Raw genomic sequence first — 21983 nt, 5'->3', positions numbered from 1 at the left:
GGTGTTGAATTAACATTGTATTTGTTGTTATTATTACAGTGAAAATTCAGCATACTCACAATTATTCTGGTTTGGATCCTGCAGACTTCTTTCACAGATATGTACATTGGTTACACAACTACCCTAGCTACGTTCCTCTCACTGGAGTTCAACAGACTTAACACTGAAAAAGCTCCCAAAATGCAGGTATATGTGCACAGAATTTCTCCCTCAGAGATAAATGTTTTATTTCATTTTCCCATCTTATGAGATAAGGCCAGATCTCATGTTAATTGTGTAACTGATTCATTTCATTTGTATAATGATGAGAATGTGTTCCTACTGTTTTTCTTGGGAGATGTGATTATTATTATTTTTGAAATATATACCACCCACAAATTACCTATTTGTATCATATCTTATGTTTCTATGATTGTGTTGCTCCACTTTAACCACATGAACCCTAGTGTCTACTATTTTTTGCAGCTAAACTAACTGGCAGTCAGTGTGCATATCTGTGACCTATGTTTTTTCTCTCATATTACAGAGTGGTCATATGGAGAGAGAGGAACTGAAACTGCTGTCCCTGCTGTTAGCTCCAGTCTCTCGCATACACAGCTACCTAAGCCATATTCAAGTGAGTCATCTTCTACGTCAGTGTGTCCCTCTGCATCCAGGATACTGGAGGGTTGACTTTGTCAGTTCAAAAGGGATTTTTGCCCCTGCAAGTGACACAGACTTCCATGACTTAAAAAGAAAATAGAATATAGTCGCATACATACCCCTACAGTAAGTTATTAGATAAATTACTAGTTCATTTATCAGAAAAGGTGCCCAGTTTTGAGCAGTTTGGGAGTGCATTTTCCATTCAAAATAGAGGTTATTGGTCGCCGGTCTTTCGCATACACCCACAGTAAGCTGTGTTAGATAAATTACCAGTTAATTTATCAGAAAAGGTGCCCAGTTTTGAGCAGTTTGGGAGGGCATTTTCCATTCAAAGTTAAGGTAAGGCTGTTTATGTTGCTGCTGCTATGCATTGAAAGAAGCTTTGAAACTTATTTCATGAGTGTGGATGTGCCCTTTTTTGATTATCCATAGCCATGCAACCCAACAGGTTATATTAGCTCAACATCCTTAGCACATTTCTGAATATTATAAAATGAAAATTAGAAAATGTTATTTCACATGGTAGGTTAAGTCGGCCCATAGTACTCAACTGAAATAAATTATGGTATTATTTCAGTATGGCTGAGCTGATAAAATAATAATTCCTTCCATCTGGAGCCTCTATGTATATTAGTGATAACAATCGCTTCTTCCTAGGATCTGTTGCAGTGGACGGGCAAGGAGCATCCAGACTGTAGCCTCCTCCTGGGCACTGAGAAGTCCCTGAGGAACATCCTGTCCCACTGTCATGTGATCCTGGAGGAGGAAGTCCGATGGGAGAATGAAGCAGCAGGACAAAGGTCAGACCCTTGCACCGATACCACGGGAGAATCCCGTGGTATATGTTAGTACCCTTTCAGTATATGGGTGTTGCATTACAATAATGTAGAAACTCCCAAGTTAACAATTATGTAGACTTGTCTTGGAGAATGGGTGTGTTTCGATTACACATCAAACAGTAGATTGGGCCTGATCTGTTTTTAATCTATGTGCCATTAAATGAGGACTGTATGAAGTATGCACCTGACCTCAGTTTAGACATTAAAGTCCAGGTAGCTCAGTCGGTAGAGCACTTGCCTTTGGACCACTAGGTTATCATGGGTGCAAAGCCGGGAACCGCCAACTCAGCGTATGAGTAACATGGCTTGGGTGCAGCAAGTCGTGCAGTGAGTATTGGGACCTAATTGTAGGTGTTGTGCTCGTCCTCAGCAATCCATCTCCCAGGGGTCTAGCGTATTCAAATAGGACTCCTGCATTCTTGACTGATACCAATAAGCCTCTCCCTCCCTACTTACTTACTCATTAGAAAAAGGTGGTAGGGATTAGGTATACCCCACTCAGTCAAGGTGGCACCTCCTATCATACATTTTCTGTTGTTGAATTGGACTATTGGCCTAAAAATCCTAAAAAACATTTGCACAGAATAATTCAGGTCTTAAATCACATTAAATCAGTTTGTGTATGTTAATTTACTCTTTATACTTACTTTCCCTGGTAGCTGCTCAGGTGCTCCTCCTGTGTGCGTCTCTTCTGCCAAGTGCCGTGGAAGGAGCCAGGTTTGTCATACCAGGGAGACTCAGCCACCCAGGGAGGAGTGTAGCACTGCTACTCAGAGGTGAGCGTTGCCCTCTGCTGGTTACAGTCAGTAAGGTAGGCAAGGTGTGTGTACATGTTTCATCCAACAACACGCCACATATGAGGAGATTTCAATAATTAATTTCCCTCTCTCTGGATGAAGGGTAGGCACATGCACACATAGCATCTGCCCGATTGATTTAATAGTAAGCCCTTTTTGCAGTTGCTCTCTAGCCTGCTTTCACTCAATACAAAGATTTAGGCTAGACACCGGTGTCTTGTATGCAGGGGTGTAGTGCGACCATAATACCTTTTCCACATCTCTTATGCTGGCTATATCTAGGACATCATCTGTATGATTCATGTCAGTATCATGTCAGTATCATGTCGGTATCATGTGGGTATCATGTCGGTATCATGGTCATTATGACGTCAGTATCAAGTCAGTATCACATCAATATCATGTCAGTATCATGGTCAGTATTATGTCAGTATCATGGTCAGTATCATGGCTAGTCATGTGTGTGCCAGCATGGCTCAAACATTAAATCAGGGGTTTATAAATAGAAAGTTCAAGGTTCAAAACTCAGAAGGGACACAAAGAAACCTGCAACATACATCAATTCAAACTAAAATGCTGTTTCAAAAAATTACTCAAATGCCTCAATACAAAACCAAAATAGCGATCAAATTAAACTAATGAAGTGAATAAAAAGTACATACTTAAAAATGACATTTCTCAATTAGTAGTTTGACATAAGATCGAGACACAAAAATCACTGTGTTTTGAAAACTGATATGGGAAGTTCATATTTACGACATTTATATTATGGAATTCATTACAATAATTGTGTGTGTGTGTGTGTGTGTGTGTGTGTGTGTGTGTGTGTGTGTGTGTGTGTGTGTGTGTGTGTGTGTGTGTGTGTGTGTGTGTGTGTGTGTGTGTGTGCGTGCGCGCGTGAGTATGCGTATGCGTATGTTTTTAATGTGGACTGGACTCTTGGAATATTAGCCGATGGGCTAAAAGAGATCTAAATCAAATCAAATCAAATTCTCAAACTAAAAAAGCTGTCAATATTTAGAAAACAAAGAATAAAGCTCACAATGCGTCACATCGTGAGATGCCACTCTCTTATAGACACATACTAAAAATATTGTGTATTGTGTATAAAACAAAACAAAAAACACCAAACCGGACCGGGTTTTCTGCAGCCGGCCCGGGTTTGAATCCGCCCTGAGGCCCTTTGCTGTATGACAGACTCAATCCGAAACCCTCTCCTGCCATTCCTTTCTCTACTCACTGTCACTGTCAAATAAACCAAGAAAAAAAGAAAATCTTTCCGATGTTGGCCCTAATCCTTCAATGAAGAGCATGTAAGCCATAGTGTCCTACAGAACAGGCATAGTGGTACAATATGTGCTTCTTAAAGCAGAGGTTGAGAGTTCAAAATCTCTCAACCTCACATGTTTTGTCTAAGTTTGCACTGGCTCTAATACTTCATTGAAGAGAATACCAGAATGAGAATATAGATGAGAATACATGTTCAACTAGAAAAAGTGCTCCTCTGAGCACAGGTCTCCGCCAGGTCAGGTAGGTTATTGTGGGCCAGCAATGGTCAGAAATCACCAATCAGGATGGAATATGAAAAATCAGACAGATCCGTCTTGATCACTTGAGATAATGTGTGATGTGCGTGTGATTTGCGTGATGTTTGGAATACATTTTTAGGAGGAATGTAAAAAATAAAATGTTTCGCAAAAATCAGCCTCCTTGTGGCACTATAACAAGGCAATGTTAAAAGGATGGCATTTATTCCTCAATGTAGTGCGCATGTGTGTGCAAAGTTTCACCACTATGATTTGCAGCATTTTGTTCAAAACGGGCCACTCCTGCAAACTTTAGATGTCAATCTTAGCCAATCAGGATGGAATATGACAAATCAAACAGAGCCGTCTTGATCACATGACTATAGAGATCTGATCATGTCCATGAAATTTGGATAAATCTGAAGGAGTAATATTAAAAAATGTGTTTTACATAAGTCGGCCTCCTGGTGGCGCTATAAAAGGCAGAAAAATGCAGGGAAAAGGTTTTTCCTTGGCATCTAGGGAGTGCGCATACAAAGTTTTACATAGATGGTGCAGTTTTACAGGAAGAAATTCCAAGTGAATATGATGATGCCAATGCCTGAGTTCTCTTGTAAAATTCAATGTCGCCCTCTCGGTTATCCTGGGTCGGGGGATCTTAGTATAATCTGCACTTTGTGCACGCGCACACCCATTATCTATAACCAGTGGTGTAAAGTAACTAAGTACATGTACTCAAGTACTGCACACAAGTAAAATGTTGAGGTATGTTCACTTTACCAAAGTATTTCCATTTTTCAGTACTTTTACTTCTACTTCACTACATCTCAGAGGCAAATATTGTACTTTTACTCCACTACAATTATTTGAAGACTAAAGGTCCTTACACACCGGCGAATGTGGCGAATATACGCAAAATTCGGACTCGTTCCGAATAATTAAAAGACGCTTTTTCGCTTCGCTTTTCCGCTTTTTCGCGCCATGTACGCTTGCATTGACTTTATAAGGTTTTAAAAATAAGCGTATTATTCGCACGAAAAAATCGCCCCGGTGTGTAAGGACCTTAAAGGTCCTTACACACCGGGGCGATTTTTTTCATGCGAATAATACGTTTTTTTTTTAAACCTTATAAAGTCAATGCAAGCTTCCACACCAGTTTCGCGGAGCGAAAAAAGCGTCTTTTAATTATTCGGAACGAGTCCGAATTTTGCGTATATTCGCATATTCGCCGGTGTAACCGCCTTAAAGGCGGTTACACACAGTAACGTATATTGCGTATATTCGTATTATTCGTATTATTGCGTATATTCGCATATTCGCCGGTGTAACCGCCTTAAAGGCGGTTACACACCGGCGAATATGCGAATATACGCAAAATTCGGACTCGTTCCGAATAATTAAAAGACGCTTTTTTCGCTCCGCGAAACTGGTGTGGAAGCTTGCATTGACTTTATAAGGTTTTAAAAGAAAACGTATTATTCGCATGAAAAAAATCGCCCCGGTGTGTAAGGACCTTTATAGTTACTAGTTACTTTGTAGATTTTGATTATTATTACAAAATATACATTAACCACTTCAGCCCTATATACATTTCAGCCATTTGAAAATAGCAGATCTACAAGCTCACAATGAGCTTGTAGATCTACTATTTTCAAATAATTTGTTTACATTTGAAAACTTGAAATGGGAAGTTATGCAATGCATAATGAGTGCTTTTACTTTTGGTACTAATTAATACTAATAATACTAATAATTATTATTAGTAGTATTATTATTAATACAAGGAGTGGAGGAGTCCAAATGTCCCATAGCCTATTTATATGGTATGTCCCACTCCCAGCCACCCCGCCCCCACCGGCCATAGCAAAACTAGCAGATCGACTAAAAAAACAAGACTCTCCCGACTAAAATCAGCAAGACACACCATCTCTGGTTTACCTCCCGTATCTGCATAGTCTCGCGTCTCGCGTAGCTATTACTGCACGGTTACTGTTTCTTATTTTTATTTTCATTTGTAATAAAATGTCACTGACATCACAAGGTATTCTTCATTTAACGTATGGTCCAGTATATTATTAATTCATATCAGTCACTGTATTCCAGTGGGGCAAGGCAGCCTACTGTAAGTCTTAAACAAAATATATAAAACATAACCCTAACCCTCAACAGTGGGATAAAATGGTAATGTCTTATGCAAATTAGCCATGCGGTCGAATGTAAACAAACCGCTAGTGCATTCTGGATCTGTCATGACTGTCATGGATGAACTTCAACCTGGTATTTGCACTTTATCCATTTTTAACCTACATCGACACGGATTTCAAATATAACGTTTTTAACCCTGGCGAGGGTGGGAGTTGAATCTGTTACCGTCTGCTTGTCATGCAGCTGCTCTATCCATTGAGCTATGGCTGCCCCTTCAAACAATACAGTGGTTCTCAAACATTTTCATGTCAAGGACCCACAAATTGCTATGAATTTGGCCGCAGACCCCAATCTGAAATGTAGTAGTGCCTACTTTTCAGGACTTTTACTTCTACTCCACTACATCTCAGAGGCATCTCAGTGATGTGCGTGTGATTTGCGTGATGTTTGGAATACATTTTTAGGAGGAATGTAAAAAATAAAATGTTTCGCAAAAATCAGCCTCCTTGTGGCACTATAACAAGGCAATGTTAAAAGGATGGCATTTATTCCTCAATGTAGTGCGCATGTGTGTGCAAAGTTTCACCACTATGATTTGCAGCATTTTGTTCAAAACGGGCCACTCCTGCAAACTTTAGATGTCAATCTTAGCCAATCAGGATGGAATATGACAAATCAAACAGAGCCGTCTTGATCACATGACTATAGAGATCTGATCATGTCCATGAAATTTGGATAAATCTGAAGGAGTAATATTAAAAAATGTGTTTTACATAAGTCGGCCTCCTGGTGGCGCTATAAAAGGCAGAAAAATGCAGGGAAAAGGTTTTTCCTTGGCATCTAGGGAGTGCGCATACAAAGTTTTACATAGATGGTGCAGTTTTACAGGAAGAAATTCCAAGTGAATATGATGATGCCAATGCCTGAGTTCTCTTGTAAAATTCAATGTCGCCCTCTCGGTTATCCTGGGTCGGGGGATCTTAGTATAATCTGCACTTTGTGCACGCGCACACCCATTATCTATAACCAGTGGTGTAAAGTAACTAAGTACATGTACTCAAGTACTGCACACAAGTAAAATGTTGAGGTATGTTCACTTTACCAAAGTATTTCCATTTTTCAGTACTTTTACTTCTACTTCACTACATCTCAGAGGCAAATATTGTACTTTTACTCCACTACAATTATTTGAAGACTAAAGGTCCTTACACACCGGCGAATGTGGCGAATATACGCAAAATTCGGACTCGTTCCGAATAATTAAAAGACGCTTTTTCGCTTCGCTTTTCCGCTTTTTCGCGCCATGTACGCTTGCATTGACTTTATAAGGTTTTAAAAATAAGCGTATTATTCGCACGAAAAAATCGCCCCGGTGCGATTTTTTTCATGCGAATAAAACGTTTTTTTTTTAAACCTTATAAAGTCAATGCAAGCTTCCACACCAGTTTCGCGGAGCGAAAAAAGCGTCTTTTAATTATTCGGAACGAGTCCGAATTTTGCGTATATTCGCATATTCGCCGGTGCGTATATTCGTATTATTCGTATTATTGCGTATATTCGCATATTCGCCGGTGTAACCGCCTCGGCGAATATGCGAATATACGCAAAATTCGGACTCGTTCCGAATAATTAAAAGACGCTTTTTTCGCTCCGCGAAACTGGTGTGGAAGCTTGCATTGACTTTATAAGGTTTTAAAAGAAAACGTATTATTCGCATGAAAAAAATCGCCCCGGTGTGTAAGGACCTTTATAGTTACTAGTTACTTTGTAGATTTTGATTATTATTACAAAATATACATTAACCACTTCAGCCCTATATACATTTCAGCCATTTGAAAATAGCAGATCTACAAGCTCACAATGAGCTTGTAGATCTACTATTTTCAAATAATTTGTTTACATTTGAAAACTTGAAATGGGAAGTTATGCAATGCATAATGAGTGCTTTTACTTTTGGTACTAATTAATACTAATAATACTAATAATTATTATTAGTAGTATTATTATTAATACAAGGAGTGGAGGAGTCCAAATGTCCCATAGCCTATTTATATGGTATGTCCCACTCCCAGCCACCCCGCCCCCACCGGCCATAGCAAAACTAGCAGATCGACTAAAAAAACAAGACTCTCCCGACTAAAATCAGCAAGACACACCATCTCTGGTTTACCTCCCGTATCTGCATAGTCTCGCGTCTCGCGTAGCTATTACTGCACGGTTACTGTTTCTTATTTTTATTTTCATTTGTAATAAAATGTCACTGACATCACAAGGTATTCTTCATTTAACGTATGGTCCAGTATATTATTAATTCATATCAGTCACTGTATTCCAGTGGGGCAAGGCAGCCTACTGTAAGTCTTAAACAAAATATATAAAACATAACCCTAACCCTCAACAGTGGGATAAAATGGTAATGTCTTATGCAAATTAGCCATGCGGTCGAATGTAAACAAACCGCTAGTGCATTCTGGATCTGTCATGACTGTCATGGATGAACTTCAACCTGGTATTTGCACTTTATCCATTTTTAACCTACATCGACACGGATTTCAAATATAACGTTTTTAACCCTGGCGAGGGTGGGAGTTGAATCTGTTACCGTCTGCTTGTCATGCAGCTGCTCTATCCATTGAGCTATGGCTGCCCCTTCAAACAATACAGTGGTTCTCAAACATTTTCATGTCAAGGACCCACAAATTGCTATGAATTTGGCCGCAGACCCCAATCTGAAATGTAGTAGTGCCTACTTTTCAGGACTTTTACTTCTACTCCACTACATCTCAGAGGCAAATATTATACTTGTACTCTGCCATCAGACCTCTGGAGCTTGTTCAGAAAGCTGCGGCTCGTCTGGTGTTCAACCGCCCCAAGTTCTCCCACACAACTATCTTGTTCTGTACACTGGCTCCCCGTAGCGGCTCGCATCCAGTTTAAAACCCTGGTGCTAGCCTATAGGGCAGTGAAAGGAACAGCTCCTTCTTACCTCCGGGCTATGGTCGATGCTTACACCCCTGCCCGACCACTTCGGTCGGCCACCTCGGGGCGACTGATTGCCTCGTCGCTCAAGGGTCCTTCTGGCCGATCTACACGGTCACGACTTTTTTCTGTTCTGGCCCCACAGTGGTGGAATGAACTCCCCACTGATGTCAGGACAGTAGAGTCACTGCCCATCTTTCGCCGCAGGCTGAAAACCCACCTCTTCAGGAAACACTACCCTTCCTCTTCGCCTTGCCTACTTGTTGTTAACTAGTTGTACGAACTCTTGTTTTATTGGATCTTGTTTATTCAATACACTTATTTGTTTTAGCTCTTGCTAATTTGATTTTCCTATTTTGTCTCATCTGTTTATGAAAGTAGGTAGCTGATATATTGCACTTTTACTTTAGCGCTAGGTATACTCTTGGTTGCTTGTTTTAGAAGAGAATGCACTTAATGCTTCTGGTGGTTAGTAGTTTCGTTCCCTACCTATGTTGAATGCACTATTTGTAAGTCGCTTTGGATAAAAGCGTCTGCTAAATGACTGTAATGTACTGTCTTTTTTCGCCTTTATCATAAAGGTTGCTGGACAATATATAGAGGATGAAATGCATCATTTATTAAGTAATATAAAGGTAATATCAAATACATTGTAAAAAATCACACCCAGTGTGAAGTGGGCGGTGTGGAGCACTATGTAACTGTTGTTATTTAACAGTGGCCATCACAGTGATGGAAGCTCACTTAAAAAAAAAGTGATTTTTTTTTTGAAGTGCATAGTCCTATTTATAGGTTATCAATTTCATCATGTGTCTCACTAGCCAATCACAGTGCTGAATAAAGTCAGCCAATAGAGTCCGCCAATCACAGTACAGCTAGGGGTGTACTAATGTAGAGGGGTGTACTATTATGGGCCAATCACAGTGCAGGAAAGGGTGTACTAATGAGGTGTCCCAACCCCACTTATAGGGGCGGCTACACCGCCCAAAAATGAGAGACATGACGCTTTATTAGCAAGACAGTCTTTTATTATATTATTCCTAATTTTGCTGGTTTCCCCTAAAACCCCATTTACTGTTACAGAGTAGAACTGCCTTAGAATCTCTGCTGATGATGTGGCCATAGCTGAATGGTTAGAGAGCCTGCCTGGCAAACTATACATCCCAGGTTTGACCCCAGGCCTCAGCAATGTGTCAAAGTATCCCTGAACAAAACACTTAAAAGAATTGTTTACCCAATAAATACCTATTTTCTATCAATTACACACTCCATGAAGCCTTGAATTCATGGAGATTTTTTTTGTTTTTGACACATTCCTGAGCACAGACATATTGGTTGGATGCATGGCGCATATAATAGGCTATCGCATTGTAGATTAGTAGGCGATAATTCCAATATTCACTATACATTCCTCATGTTTAAGCCTAACTGAATTATATATTTATGAACTTCAATCAAATGTCTCTTTTGGGCCTTGAGTCTTGGGACTCAAGGCCCAAAAGAGAAATTTGATGTCTCCGCGGGAGTAATTGGTTCGACTCAAGACTCTTTTGGGTCTTGAGTCTTGGGACTCAAGACTCAAATCCTGGAAATCAAATCCTGGAAATGGCAAATCAGCATGTGTCTGTCTCCCTGGGGTCTAGTGCTGTAATAGGGATAGACTCCTGTGTTCTTGGCTGTTGCTGACAATAAGCCCACTTGTAAAGTGCATGAGCCAAATGCCTTTAATTAATTTGGTGGAATGACCCATCACGTTCATGTAATGTCAATGTACAAAGGTCAGTGTGCTTGGTTAGCTCTGTTGGAAGAGCTCTTGACTTCAGACCACAAGGTCATGGGATCGCATCCCAGTATAGGATCCTTGGCATCTGAGCAATCTGGCTCCTACGGGTCTACTACCCTTTTTCGCCTTTATCATAAAGGTTGCTGGACAATATATAGAGGATGAAATGCATAATTTATTAAATAATATAAAGGTAATATCAAATACATTGTAGAAAATGAGAGACATGACGCTTTATTAGCAAGACAGTCTTTTATTATATTATTCCTCATTTTGCTGGTTTCCCCTGAAACCCTTTTACTGTTACAGAGTACAACTGCCTTAGAATCACTGCTGATGATGTGGCCATAGCTGAATGGTTAGAGAGCCTGCCTGTCAAGCCATAAATCCCATCGATCCCAGGCCTCAGCAATGTGTCAAAGTGTCCCTGAACAAGACACTTAAAAGAATAGTTCACCCAAAAAATACTTATTTTCTATCAATTACACACTCCATGAAGCCTTGAATTCATGGAGATTTTTTTGTTTTTGACACATTCCTGAGCACAGACATATTGGTTGGATGCATGGCGCATATAATAGGCTATCGCATTGTAGATTAGTAGGCGATAATTCCAATATTCACTATACACTCCTCATGTTTAAGCCTAACTTAATTATATATTTATGGATTTTTGGACGACTTGTTCATTTAATTTGTCGGCAATACTTTGCCACGCTTTCTCCCTGGATCCATTTATTGCGGCCGTGTTTCCTTTCTTGCTTATTATACATTTTACTTCCTCGTATGATTCCGAGGAGACATAAAATTTCTCTTTTGGGTCTTGAGTCCCAGACTCAAGACCCAAAAGACAAATTTGATGTCTCCCCGGGAGCCTGGGTCTTGACTCAAGACTCTTTTGGGTTTTGAGTCTTGGGACTCAAGACCCAAAAGAGAAATTTGATGTCTCCCCGGGAGCCTGGGTCTTGACTCAAGACTCTTTTGGGTTTTGAGTCTTGGGACTCAAGACCCAAAAGAGAAATTTGATGTCTCCCCGGGAGCCTGGGTCTTGACTCAAGACTCTTTTGGGTTTTGAGTCTTGGGACTCAAGACCCAAAAGAGAAATTTGATGTCTCCCCTGAGCCGGGACCCAAGCCTCAAGACTCTTGAGCTAAAAAGTTTGTGAACCACTGCCATTTAGAACAGTGGTTTTCAACCTTTTTCATGCCAAGGACCCCTAAATTGATATACATTTGGCCGCGGACCCCCATCTGAAAATGTTTTGTGACAGGGACCCCCAGAAGCAAAGATTTGAGTTAAAAATGTTCGCTTTAAAAATGTATATATATTTCAAAGATATGCACACATTTTCAAGATTTTTCAAAAATAGCAGATCTACAAGCTCATAGTGGGCACTCGGTGCCGCGCAATGAGCTTGTAGATCAGCTATTTTTTAATAGCCAAAGCTAAGTGGTTAAAAATGATTGTGACGCTATCAGTGGCGTACCCACCGTAGAGGCAGGAACTAAAATCTCGCTAAAATCTCGCCTCCCCTAGAAAATGAATAGAATAGTGGCCGTCGGACCACTAGCCCGCCTCCTCGTCCATTCACGCGGGCAGGCAGCTAATCATTCACCACCGTATCCATTCAGCAGAGCGACCCTCGCCTATGTAGTGATGCAAATGTATGCCTTTGTCTTCATGGGGTACCAGGAGTGCCAGGGGTGGGGGTCTGGGCCATCACCTGTACTCACCTGGCATAAAAGAGGCTCTGAGAGCAGCTTGAGCCATTCATTACTAAACTACAACATGAAGAGACCACCGCTGAAGAATTGATTGATTGATTATACTTGCATATTGTTTTTATTAACGTTTTTCAGTTTTGTAGTCAGTGTGTGTAGTGTTGTTGTTAACTTGTTTCCCCCGAGACTTTTCCCAGAGTACTATCCAATGTTCCATGAGCTGCTGCAGTGCTGCTGTTCAGCCACAGAGAAGAACGCCGCTCTGGTTTTATGCTCCATGATTGGTCAAGTTCAAGGATTTTGCTATCGACTTTAATGGTCTTTTATAGGAATACGTGAAGCCTGGCTTTACCATCGTGGCTCGACACAGCCTGGCTTGACAAGGTCTAGCTCGACAAAGTCGCTCCTTTTCAGCCTGGCTTGGCGTTCATGGAACGGAATAAACCAGGCTGTACGGACCAGACTTTGTCAAACCTGGATTTGACTTAAATCCAGGCTTATTTAATTCTCCTTTCGTGTAATAGGCCCCTGGTATCCTATTGTAGTTTCTTTGAAGCACAACATTGTTCTCTTTGCACTCTATTTATATTACTATTTAACCTACTGTTTGTTCATGCTTGATTTGAACGTGTAAGACTGTCAGCAAAATGACTAAATGGAAAATTGTAACACTGCAATAAAAAAAAGATATATATATATACACACAAAAATCTTTTTAATACTTCAAACAATTCTAAAAGTCCTCTCACATTTTAAACAGAGACAACCAGCAGACCTCCAACCTCACTAATGGCTGCCACACACTGAATGTGGAACGCTGGTCCTGCAGTCCAGTGAGGAGAAAGAGCAGGGAGAGAGAGACAATACAGAGGCAGTCAGCCCATGACTGCGCGTGCAACCATGGGGACACGTGCAACCTCCTCAACGCCGACACTCCCGTCTGGGGCGATAACAGCGATTCGGGCCAGGGCACGTCCAGCCAGCCAATCGGGAAGAGTGGAGACGAGGTGCCGCACACGAACCACGACCCAGAGGACAGCTGTGAGACTGACCCAGACGACACCTCCGCCTTCGACTACTCCTCTGTCACCTCCTGCAGTCCGGAAAGCACCCTGCGGATGGGGATGGCACTCAGTGCCAGCGGGGAGGAAGATGAGGAGGAGGAAGAGGACAGTCAGGTTCCAGTGTTGTTGAAGCCTACATGTACTCAGCAGCAGCAGATGAGAGACACGCCCAGGGAGAGAACAATGTGTGTGAGGTGGCAGATACCCAGGTTGACCCCACACCCGCCTCTGAGAAACCCCACAGAGGGACTGACCCCCTGCCTCGTGAAGTCCCATGGGAAGAGGCTCGTCAGCATCAGAAAAGGGTCGCCTCCCTTGCATCGTAAAAGTGCCTTCCGTCCCATTTGGGACGATCCCGCCAGACAGGTTGGTTCTGATTCGTTTATACAGGATCCACAGTGGATCCTATACAATCCTATAGGATGTGGGTCCTTGGGGTACAACAGTCACGCAATGTATAGTAACTGCGACAGTCTGACTGATGAAATAGTGGTTTCGAATACTGTTGGTAGCATTTTATCCTTTCATTTATCCTCCAATAAAAATGTCAAATACATTTCTTTTTCTTTTTCAACCTCTGTGAAGAACCAAATGGGTGGGGAACTTTAGGGTTAGTTAGGTGTTTTATACCGGATGGATCCATTTCATGTTCTCCATTTCTTCTGTCATTCCACCCTCTGATTCATTGGATTTCTAGGGTGATACAGCACCGGAGAAAGACAACAGGCAGAGCTTCATGCCTGTTCCTGTGCCAGGAAGGCCGGCCTTTCAAAATTTCAACACTTTCAGGTAAGACATTTTAGCAGAGGACTTTTTTTTTTTTTAACCTTACCACATTAAGTTGTGGCAACATTGGTGATCATGCAACAAGGCCTCGTTAACACTCGTTATTTGGATATCATCATCTTATCCAGTGTTTGCAGTGCAATGTTAGATGTACTACATTGGCTCAGAGTTAGTATTGCCACACCTGCATCAAGCAGTACATGCAAATACTTTACATTATGCTTTAGGCAACTATGTGCCAGATGGAAGGGCTTTCCAACACAGGACAATACGGGTGCCAACATGTTTATATATAGAGTACATACTGTATTGGACCAGAGGACATTTTCTGAGTGTTCTATTTTTTGGGCGTTTCTGTCCCAATTAGACCAGGGATGACTCAGCAACCAGGAGGCCATGCAGGTCCTACAGGGAACAGTGGAATATGGGATGACAGCGAGGACAGCGAGGGACCATGCAGCACTGTTTGAGACACCAGCCTATATACGGACACAGGGGCAACCTTTGTGCTTATGACCTAATCCAAATTTAACATCAGGGTTTTACTGTCATTTTCTCCAATATTATGTGATCTACAGCATCATAACTTTTTGTCCTCACTCAAGGCATGAATGCTATGGATATCTGCATTTGTACACAATGACACCCAGAAGTCAAAGAACAGTTTCATTAACAAAACCCCTAGGACAGTCTTGTCCTGACTGAGCACAGCTGTCCCTGATACAGCATGAACACAGATCTGGAATGCAAACAGTGTGGACTGAAACCTCGGGATCAAGCAGCACACAAGATGCCATCCTACATGCCCAAGCCAATGTTGAGGAATGCCAATGGAAAGAACAGGTGGTAAATAAAGACCACTGCACTCACTCACAGAAAACAACTTAAGAATAATTTTCATCTGAAATTAAGAGATTGCACTTGCCTAAGAGATATTGAGATATATTTTCTTTGAGTATGATTCCATTTGCAAAGAAATCATAAACAAGAAATGATAATCACAATTTGTGCGTGAACATTAGTTACTATATTTATTTTTCTCTACATCTTGTATGGAACAGAAATAACCAGACAACACAGTACACACACGCACCCACACCCACACACACACGGAAGTGATTCAGTACAAAATAAGACTGGGTGATTTATTAATCTCATCAAGACCATTAATACAAAGCACAGTTAAAAGGCCACATACCATCAACTAAACCGACTGCTGGATCAAGCTGTTACAGTGCCACAGAGGGGGAATCAAACTCGTGTTATTCTGCAGGGCTGGGGTTAAAAATAAAATAAAAACTAATCAGAAAAGTAAATAACCAAAAATAAACCTAAAAGATTTACTGGGGATACTATATTGAACAAGGAACCAGATAGTATGTGAGCAAAGACCTGATGTCATATCACCCTCACCCCCACACACACACTTTCCCATATGTAGTTCAATCAAAAAACATCATCCAACTATTACTCCTCAGTGCTTTCACAAAACACACCTCAGGAGAAGCTACTGAGAGAAGCCCCCACAGATCCCCTTGTGGCATTTTCAGAGTGAAGGAGAGCAGAAAGGAGCAAGAGTGATGCAAGAAAAGACTTCACCAGACACACACTGGAGAGAAAGAGAGAGAGAGAGCACTGTTTCTCAACCTGTGGAGCAGGACCCAAAAGTAGGACTTGTGAGACAACTTTTAAAGTACTGTTATACAACATTATTGGGTCCCGACCTTACAGCAGCCCACAGAAAATTCAGCGTCTCATTGCAGAGCCAGTTGAGAACGGCTGCTTGCGTATCAGATGTTTTCTTGTGTCTCTCTGCACGTGCGGGACTCCAGGGGGTAAGGTTGAGGTGGTATACCGGTGTGTGTGTGTGTGTTCATTGCCCTGATCCATGAAGAAAGTGAGTTTAACAGTAGCATAGGACCATTGCCAGAATGCATTGCATTTACAAACGTGACCTACATCAACTGCGGCTCTTCAACAGTACGGCCTAAAGTGCACAAAGTGTATTTTCTTTTTTTTTCTCAGAAAAATTTCCAATTCTTCACTATGCTCGTCAAATAACATAACATATATATACACTCAATTGCAAACCTTAATACAATTTCCAAATCTCTGCTTTAATGAGTATTAGTTTGAAAGTCTTTGAAAAAATAAAATAAAATAAAAATAATAAAAAAATAAAAACCCACAAAGGAGAAAATTGAAAAAGGTAATTAGTAGGATGTACTAAAGTGAAGCACGTTTAACCACATGAACCCTAGTGTCCCTATTCTGGGGTGAACATTCAGCCATAATAGCAGATCCAGAAGCTTTTCACATTTACTTTTCTTTTAGATGGGCTAATTTCGGCGAAGAAATTTGGTGTATAGGGAAAAAAGGATGGGGCCTACTACAGACCACTGGTGGACTAGGGTTTAAGTGGTTAAGTAAGTGCTTGGTATGTTGAACTGTGTATGAAGAGCTCCATTCCAAAACTAAATATCAGCCATTCGGGGGTTAGGTGGGGGATGACTAATGTTCTTACAAGGAAATTGGTGGCACAATGTAAAACACTATAACAACCTACATTATGTAATGTTATGTTCTAAAATGAAAAGGCTAACTTAAGTCCTTGGTTGACAAAATGCTAACAAATTACATCCTCTGCATATTAGAGATGAGTTATTGTTCACTTAAAGATCCTTGTTATTGATAAGGAATATTTCCCTGGCTACAATAACATCAGGTAGCATGTTCTACTTTCTCCCCCGAAATGGACATGAACTCTTCATATTTTCATTGCTTTAAAACAGCTAAGGTGGGAGAGTAGATTGAGAAAATGGCTTTCCTCAGTTAATAGTCCCAGTGTTTAAAACCAGGGATTGTCTGTAAGTAAGTTAATGACAGTGACCTGTTTTTTTATTGTCTGACTGTAGCAGCACTGGACTGTTAGGCAATAGTCTGACTGAAAAAGATGCGTATGAGAGTACAATATAACAGGAGGAGAGGGGAGAGTCACTTTATACAAATTATTTTAGTTAGTGTATACATGTTATATATACACAGTATCCACAAACAATGTACAATTCTCGTAGTGTATAGCTTTTGTTCTGAACATGACATAGGCAACTTTATTTTGTTTTTTAGCATTTTAGACACCATTTGCTTATTCTGTAAAATAGAAAACCAAATAAAAGGCACATCTGAGCATGATGCATGTATTATTTCAGTCTTTTCCAAATGAAAAACAAAAAAAGTGTGTTGAGCAGAGGAGGCGTGAAAGACCAGGAGAGAGAGATATAGAAAAGAACTTATGTTAAAATGCTCCTCTTTTGTGTGGGTGAATTCTTTTTGTTTTAATTTTAATTATAATTTTTTAGATATTTGGGGTCAGCCACTTAGGGGAAGCAGTCCCTTTGTCTCAGGCTTTGGTGTGTGTGTGTGTGTGTGGGGGGGGGGGCGCGCTGACTTCCAGTGCTTGAGTTCCTCTCCATACCAATAAAAGACAACTAGTAGTGGGATGAGGAGGGGTGAGTTGAGCACAGCGTTGAAAAGCAGCGCACGTCTTTATGGGGATGGATGTTTTAAGACATCGTCTTGGCTTTTGAAGAGCTTGAGAGGAAAACACAGAAAACCCTCCATAAGAAAACAGGACTTGTGTCCCTGATGGGGTCTGGACTCGTGGTCAGATCCCTTTACAGGCCAGCCTCTGCTTCTTCACCTCTCTGTCTTCCTCCTGGGTTGGAGTAGTTTGATATTGTGGCAGAGCCCCGCCCCCCACCCCCACCCCCGACGTCGTATATCGCTGGGGAAGGCTAGTTATGTATTTTTACTTTTTAAATAGTCATCCAACCTACTGACTTTTGCCCGAGCTTGATGTGCAAAATGGAGAGCAGACTCTGTGCGTCTTATCTCCTTTTCTTTTTCTCCTTCAGCCGAGAAAGGTCTCGGCCTTGGGGGGGGGGGGGTCAGAGGTCACTGCTGTTGGATTTTTAAAGGCAACATTTTGAAGTAGAGCGTGTGGCTATGACAGGCCTCATCTGCCAACGGACAGACAGGCAGGCAGGCAGACAGACAGGGCCCTGCATCATCAGCTCACTTCTAATACAGTCACAGTGCACAATAGAGAAAGAACGGGGGGAGGGCATATTCAGTGTCGCACAGGCCAATGAAATTCCTTTGCCTCCAGGTTTTTATTTTGTAAAGTCACTCCTTAAAAAAAAAAACTAAACAAAACAAAAAAGCACATCCCTTATCCCCCTGCATAAAATAAGACTTTGGCCACATTTAACTTTTTTTTCTTTTTCTTTTTACAGTTAATACGAAAAATGACACAACGGTAAAGAGTTGTTAAGTACTCAATATAAACGTCCGCTCGTGCCTGCTACTCATACAAGAACCCGCTGACAAACAGACAACAGGTGTTTAGTTTGATCGCTGCGGAGGGACGAGGTCTTCAAACAGTTCTGAGTCAAGTCTGTAGAGCTACAGCAGGAGACCTGTGGGAGGGGGATGAACGGTGGTGTCAATGCCCATAGAATCACAGCATGACGGCCAGGCTACGAGTCCTAGACTCCCCCAGACATGTGGTCCTGACCTGGAGGGTCCAACCCCAGCTCCTCTGTGGGGGCCGTGAAGTAGAGTCCTGTGTGGGTGAGGGATGAGAACTACAAGTGTGACAGTGCTGTCCTGCCTGGTTGGTACAGTGAGCACTCTCAACAAGATAAGCATGGACACAGTGACTCATTATGCACACACACACACACACACACACACACACACACTTGCAAGTGGGAATTCACATGCAGATGCATGCACATGCGCACACATGCACGCACGCACGTATGTATGTGCATGCACGCACGCACGCACACACAAACACACGCTCGCACACACACACACAGAAACAGTGTCTTGTCACTCCCCGTTTGTTAGCTGGCACACCGGTGTGAATTTCTCATTGGCACAGAGGGTTTGAAATGAAGGCGGAGCTACTGATCCCCTGAGAGGCATGTGTGATTGGTCAATGATGGAGAGTGGGCCGGACAGAGGAGTGGGTGGAGTCGGAGTGATGAGGTGGGCATGAGTGAGTGGGTGGGTGGGGGAGGGAGAGCAGTCCGTCTTGTCGATCAGTAGCTTTGATCATGTATCTAGTTTGCAGTGTTCGCTCTGTGAGCTCATAGTTTGCAGGACACGGTTTTGAAGTTTGTATTTAAGAGTTCACCTAGGCGTTTGTGATTTTAATTAAAAAAAAACAAAAGAAAGAAAAGAGATGCTACCTCACTGGCTGCTGTCCGTGTTTTCAACCAATGAGAGGCCGTGCAGTGGCGGCGGCAATAGCTCCCTTTTGTAGGTCTTTGGCGGGAGTTTGGGGAGCTGGGGGCTGGAGTTGTGACGGGGGGGTACAGGGGGTGCCATGATGGGCGCAGACATAGGCATGGGCATGGTCATGGGCAGCGGGCACAGACTGTTCTGGCTGGCGCTGAGAGGGCAACTCCGCCGAGGGACGCGCGGTGACGGCGTGCTGGGCGGCGTGTTGGGCGAGCTGGGGGAACTGCCAAAGTCCCAGTGGAAGCGCCCCACGGGCGACGACTGCATGTTCAGGGGGTAGTTGATGAAGATCTCGGGGGGTCGCTGGGGCACCGGCGGCGGCGTGTCGGGTTGAGGGTCCCTGGGGGGAGGAGGGGGAGGGCTGGGGATCGGACCGTCACTAGGGCCGTTGTAGATGGTTGGCGCCCTGGGCTGGATCCTGGGAAGCGGAGGGGGGAGTCTAGGAGGGATCGCTGGAGGACTGTCGGACCTGGAACTCAACTAACGAGCACCATGGAGACACGCACGCACGCATGCAAACAAACACACACACACACACACACACACACACACACACACACACACAGACACAAACACAGACACAATGAGTCATATACACAGAGAATACACAAACGAATGCACAATTGATCAAGATTTAGCACAACTTTTACAAACTATCGGTCAAAACATCAGTAATCTGCATCGGAGCAAAAAAATCTGACATTGGTCGTGTGTACCATTAGGCAACAGCATGGTACTATCTGCATGCACTTTATGAGTTTACACCATTGATCACTTTGAGTATACCAATAAATAGGAAGGAAAACTGCCCTGGGTTTAACTTAATGGGTTTTAATCTGGTGTTTCACCTGTGACTGTTGGGCCTGAAAGACATTGCTAACTGGCTAGATAACGCACATGTAAACATGAGCACATAGTGTTACCGGTGCAAAGTGATACAGACTTTAAGAGGGGCGCTGCAGTTAGTGGTACATTTACAAAAGTACACACATACAAGAAGCACTATTGTGCAGATTGAGCGCAAAATACTTGTAATTATGTTATTTTATGTAACGGTAGGTAACATTACTTAGCTGTAACTAACACTGATTAAGTAATAGACACCATGTTAAGAAGCACTATATAAAGTTAAAGCCATAGCTAGAGTGCAACATACCAGAGCTTTTCATGAACGGTTCAGATAACAGATTTTATTTTGAAACATCTAACCAGCTGCTGGAAGTGGCGACACTCAGGAAACATCCTTACCTTGGCCTCAGACATGGCGTCTTTCCTGCGTGGGGGCAGAGGCGGCGGCTTGAGCAGCTCTTCTCCCAGCTGGTGGAGGCTTCCACAAGACACAGACTGGAACTCTATGAAGAAGCAGGATAAACCTAGCATTTTAGAAACAGCACATGATATGAACATATCCTACCGACAATAACTAATTAAGGATGACACAAACATGTGAGAACCATTCCTGCCTTCACATTGTTCAGATACAGCATTACCTGTGCAATACTGTATCTGTACTGTGTCTGTAGTGGTTAGAAATAAGTTTCCTTGCAATTGGAATATCTTCACCCACATCTCTATCGTGAACGTGAATTAAACACAAAAATGGACTGAAGACTTACTTGAAGGTGGCAGAAGAACTGGAGCGAATATAGAGTTGCTACCTGCAACATTGAAAGAGGAGGGTTACACACAGTAAAAACAACCTTGAAATAGTTTAATTCTATTCTCACATTTCTTCACACTGTTCACATACATATATTCCCGTTTTACACCCACTCCCTTTCAGCCCTGAGTCTGTGTGATTTACCCGCAACTTCTGCCCATAGAATCCCTTATGTCGGGTTATTGTCGATGCAACATATGTTTCAGTGAATAATACGTCATTGTTATGTGCAGAGCGGATAGGACCCATTTTTGATACCGAGGCTGTGCGACCCACCCACCTCCATAGGAGCTGCTAAGGTCATGGTCCATGAAGACGCTGCTGAGGTCGGAGGAGGCCGACTGAGGCGGGGTGGGGGTGTTGGGGGAGGTGGGCACGGATGCCGAGGCGGGCGTCTCTGGCTCCGTCTCTGCGATGCTGCGGAACGTGATCTTGTGGGGGGGCTCCCGTTCTAGCGGGACCGGGTGGCCCTTGAGGGTGCCAGAGGTAGACGTGCGCACAGGCCGGATCCCCGGGGACTTGAGTGTGTACTGGGTCTTCCTGGGCTGTTGGCATAGGAGGGGAGACGGTGGGTTCAGCCACAGCTACTTGTGTGTTCCAACAACCGACGGGTCAGGTTCAAGACTCCCAAGAGAATATTTACAATTATTGCAACTTAAAGCTTCATATTATTCTGCTCAGTGGTTCCCAACCTTTCTTCCCTTCTTATATCTGACAAAAGTTGACCC

At 42.5% G+C, this 21983-nt stretch overlaps 1 protein-coding gene across 1 annotated transcript in view; it reads right to left on the bottom strand.

Moving 5' to 3' along the window:
• Window positions 1-15411: 15411 nt before the first annotated feature.
• Window positions 15412-21983, bottom strand: part of sos2 (son of sevenless homolog 2) — a 49121-nt gene continuing 42549 nt past the window's right edge. The window contains exons 20-23 of the mRNA XM_080413591.1: window positions 21536-21800; window positions 21212-21253; window positions 20844-20947; window positions 15412-20075 (exon numbers count right to left, since the gene is read on the bottom strand). Of these exons, the coding sequence (XP_080269717.1) occupies window positions 19545-20075; window positions 20844-20947; window positions 21212-21253; window positions 21536-21800 (942 nt within the window). The 3' untranslated portion in view covers window positions 15412-19544. The remainder of the gene's footprint in view (window positions 20076-20843; window positions 20948-21211; window positions 21254-21535; window positions 21801-21983) is intronic.

This window comes from Gymnoscopelus braueri, assembly GCF_963280865.1.
Source record: "Gymnoscopelus braueri genome assembly, chromosome: 19".
Lineage (NCBI taxonomy): Eukaryota > Metazoa > Chordata > Actinopteri > Myctophiformes > Myctophidae > Gymnoscopelus > Gymnoscopelus braueri.
Note: the sequence above shows the minus strand (reverse complement) of the source record. Positions and strands in the feature narration are given on the sequence as shown.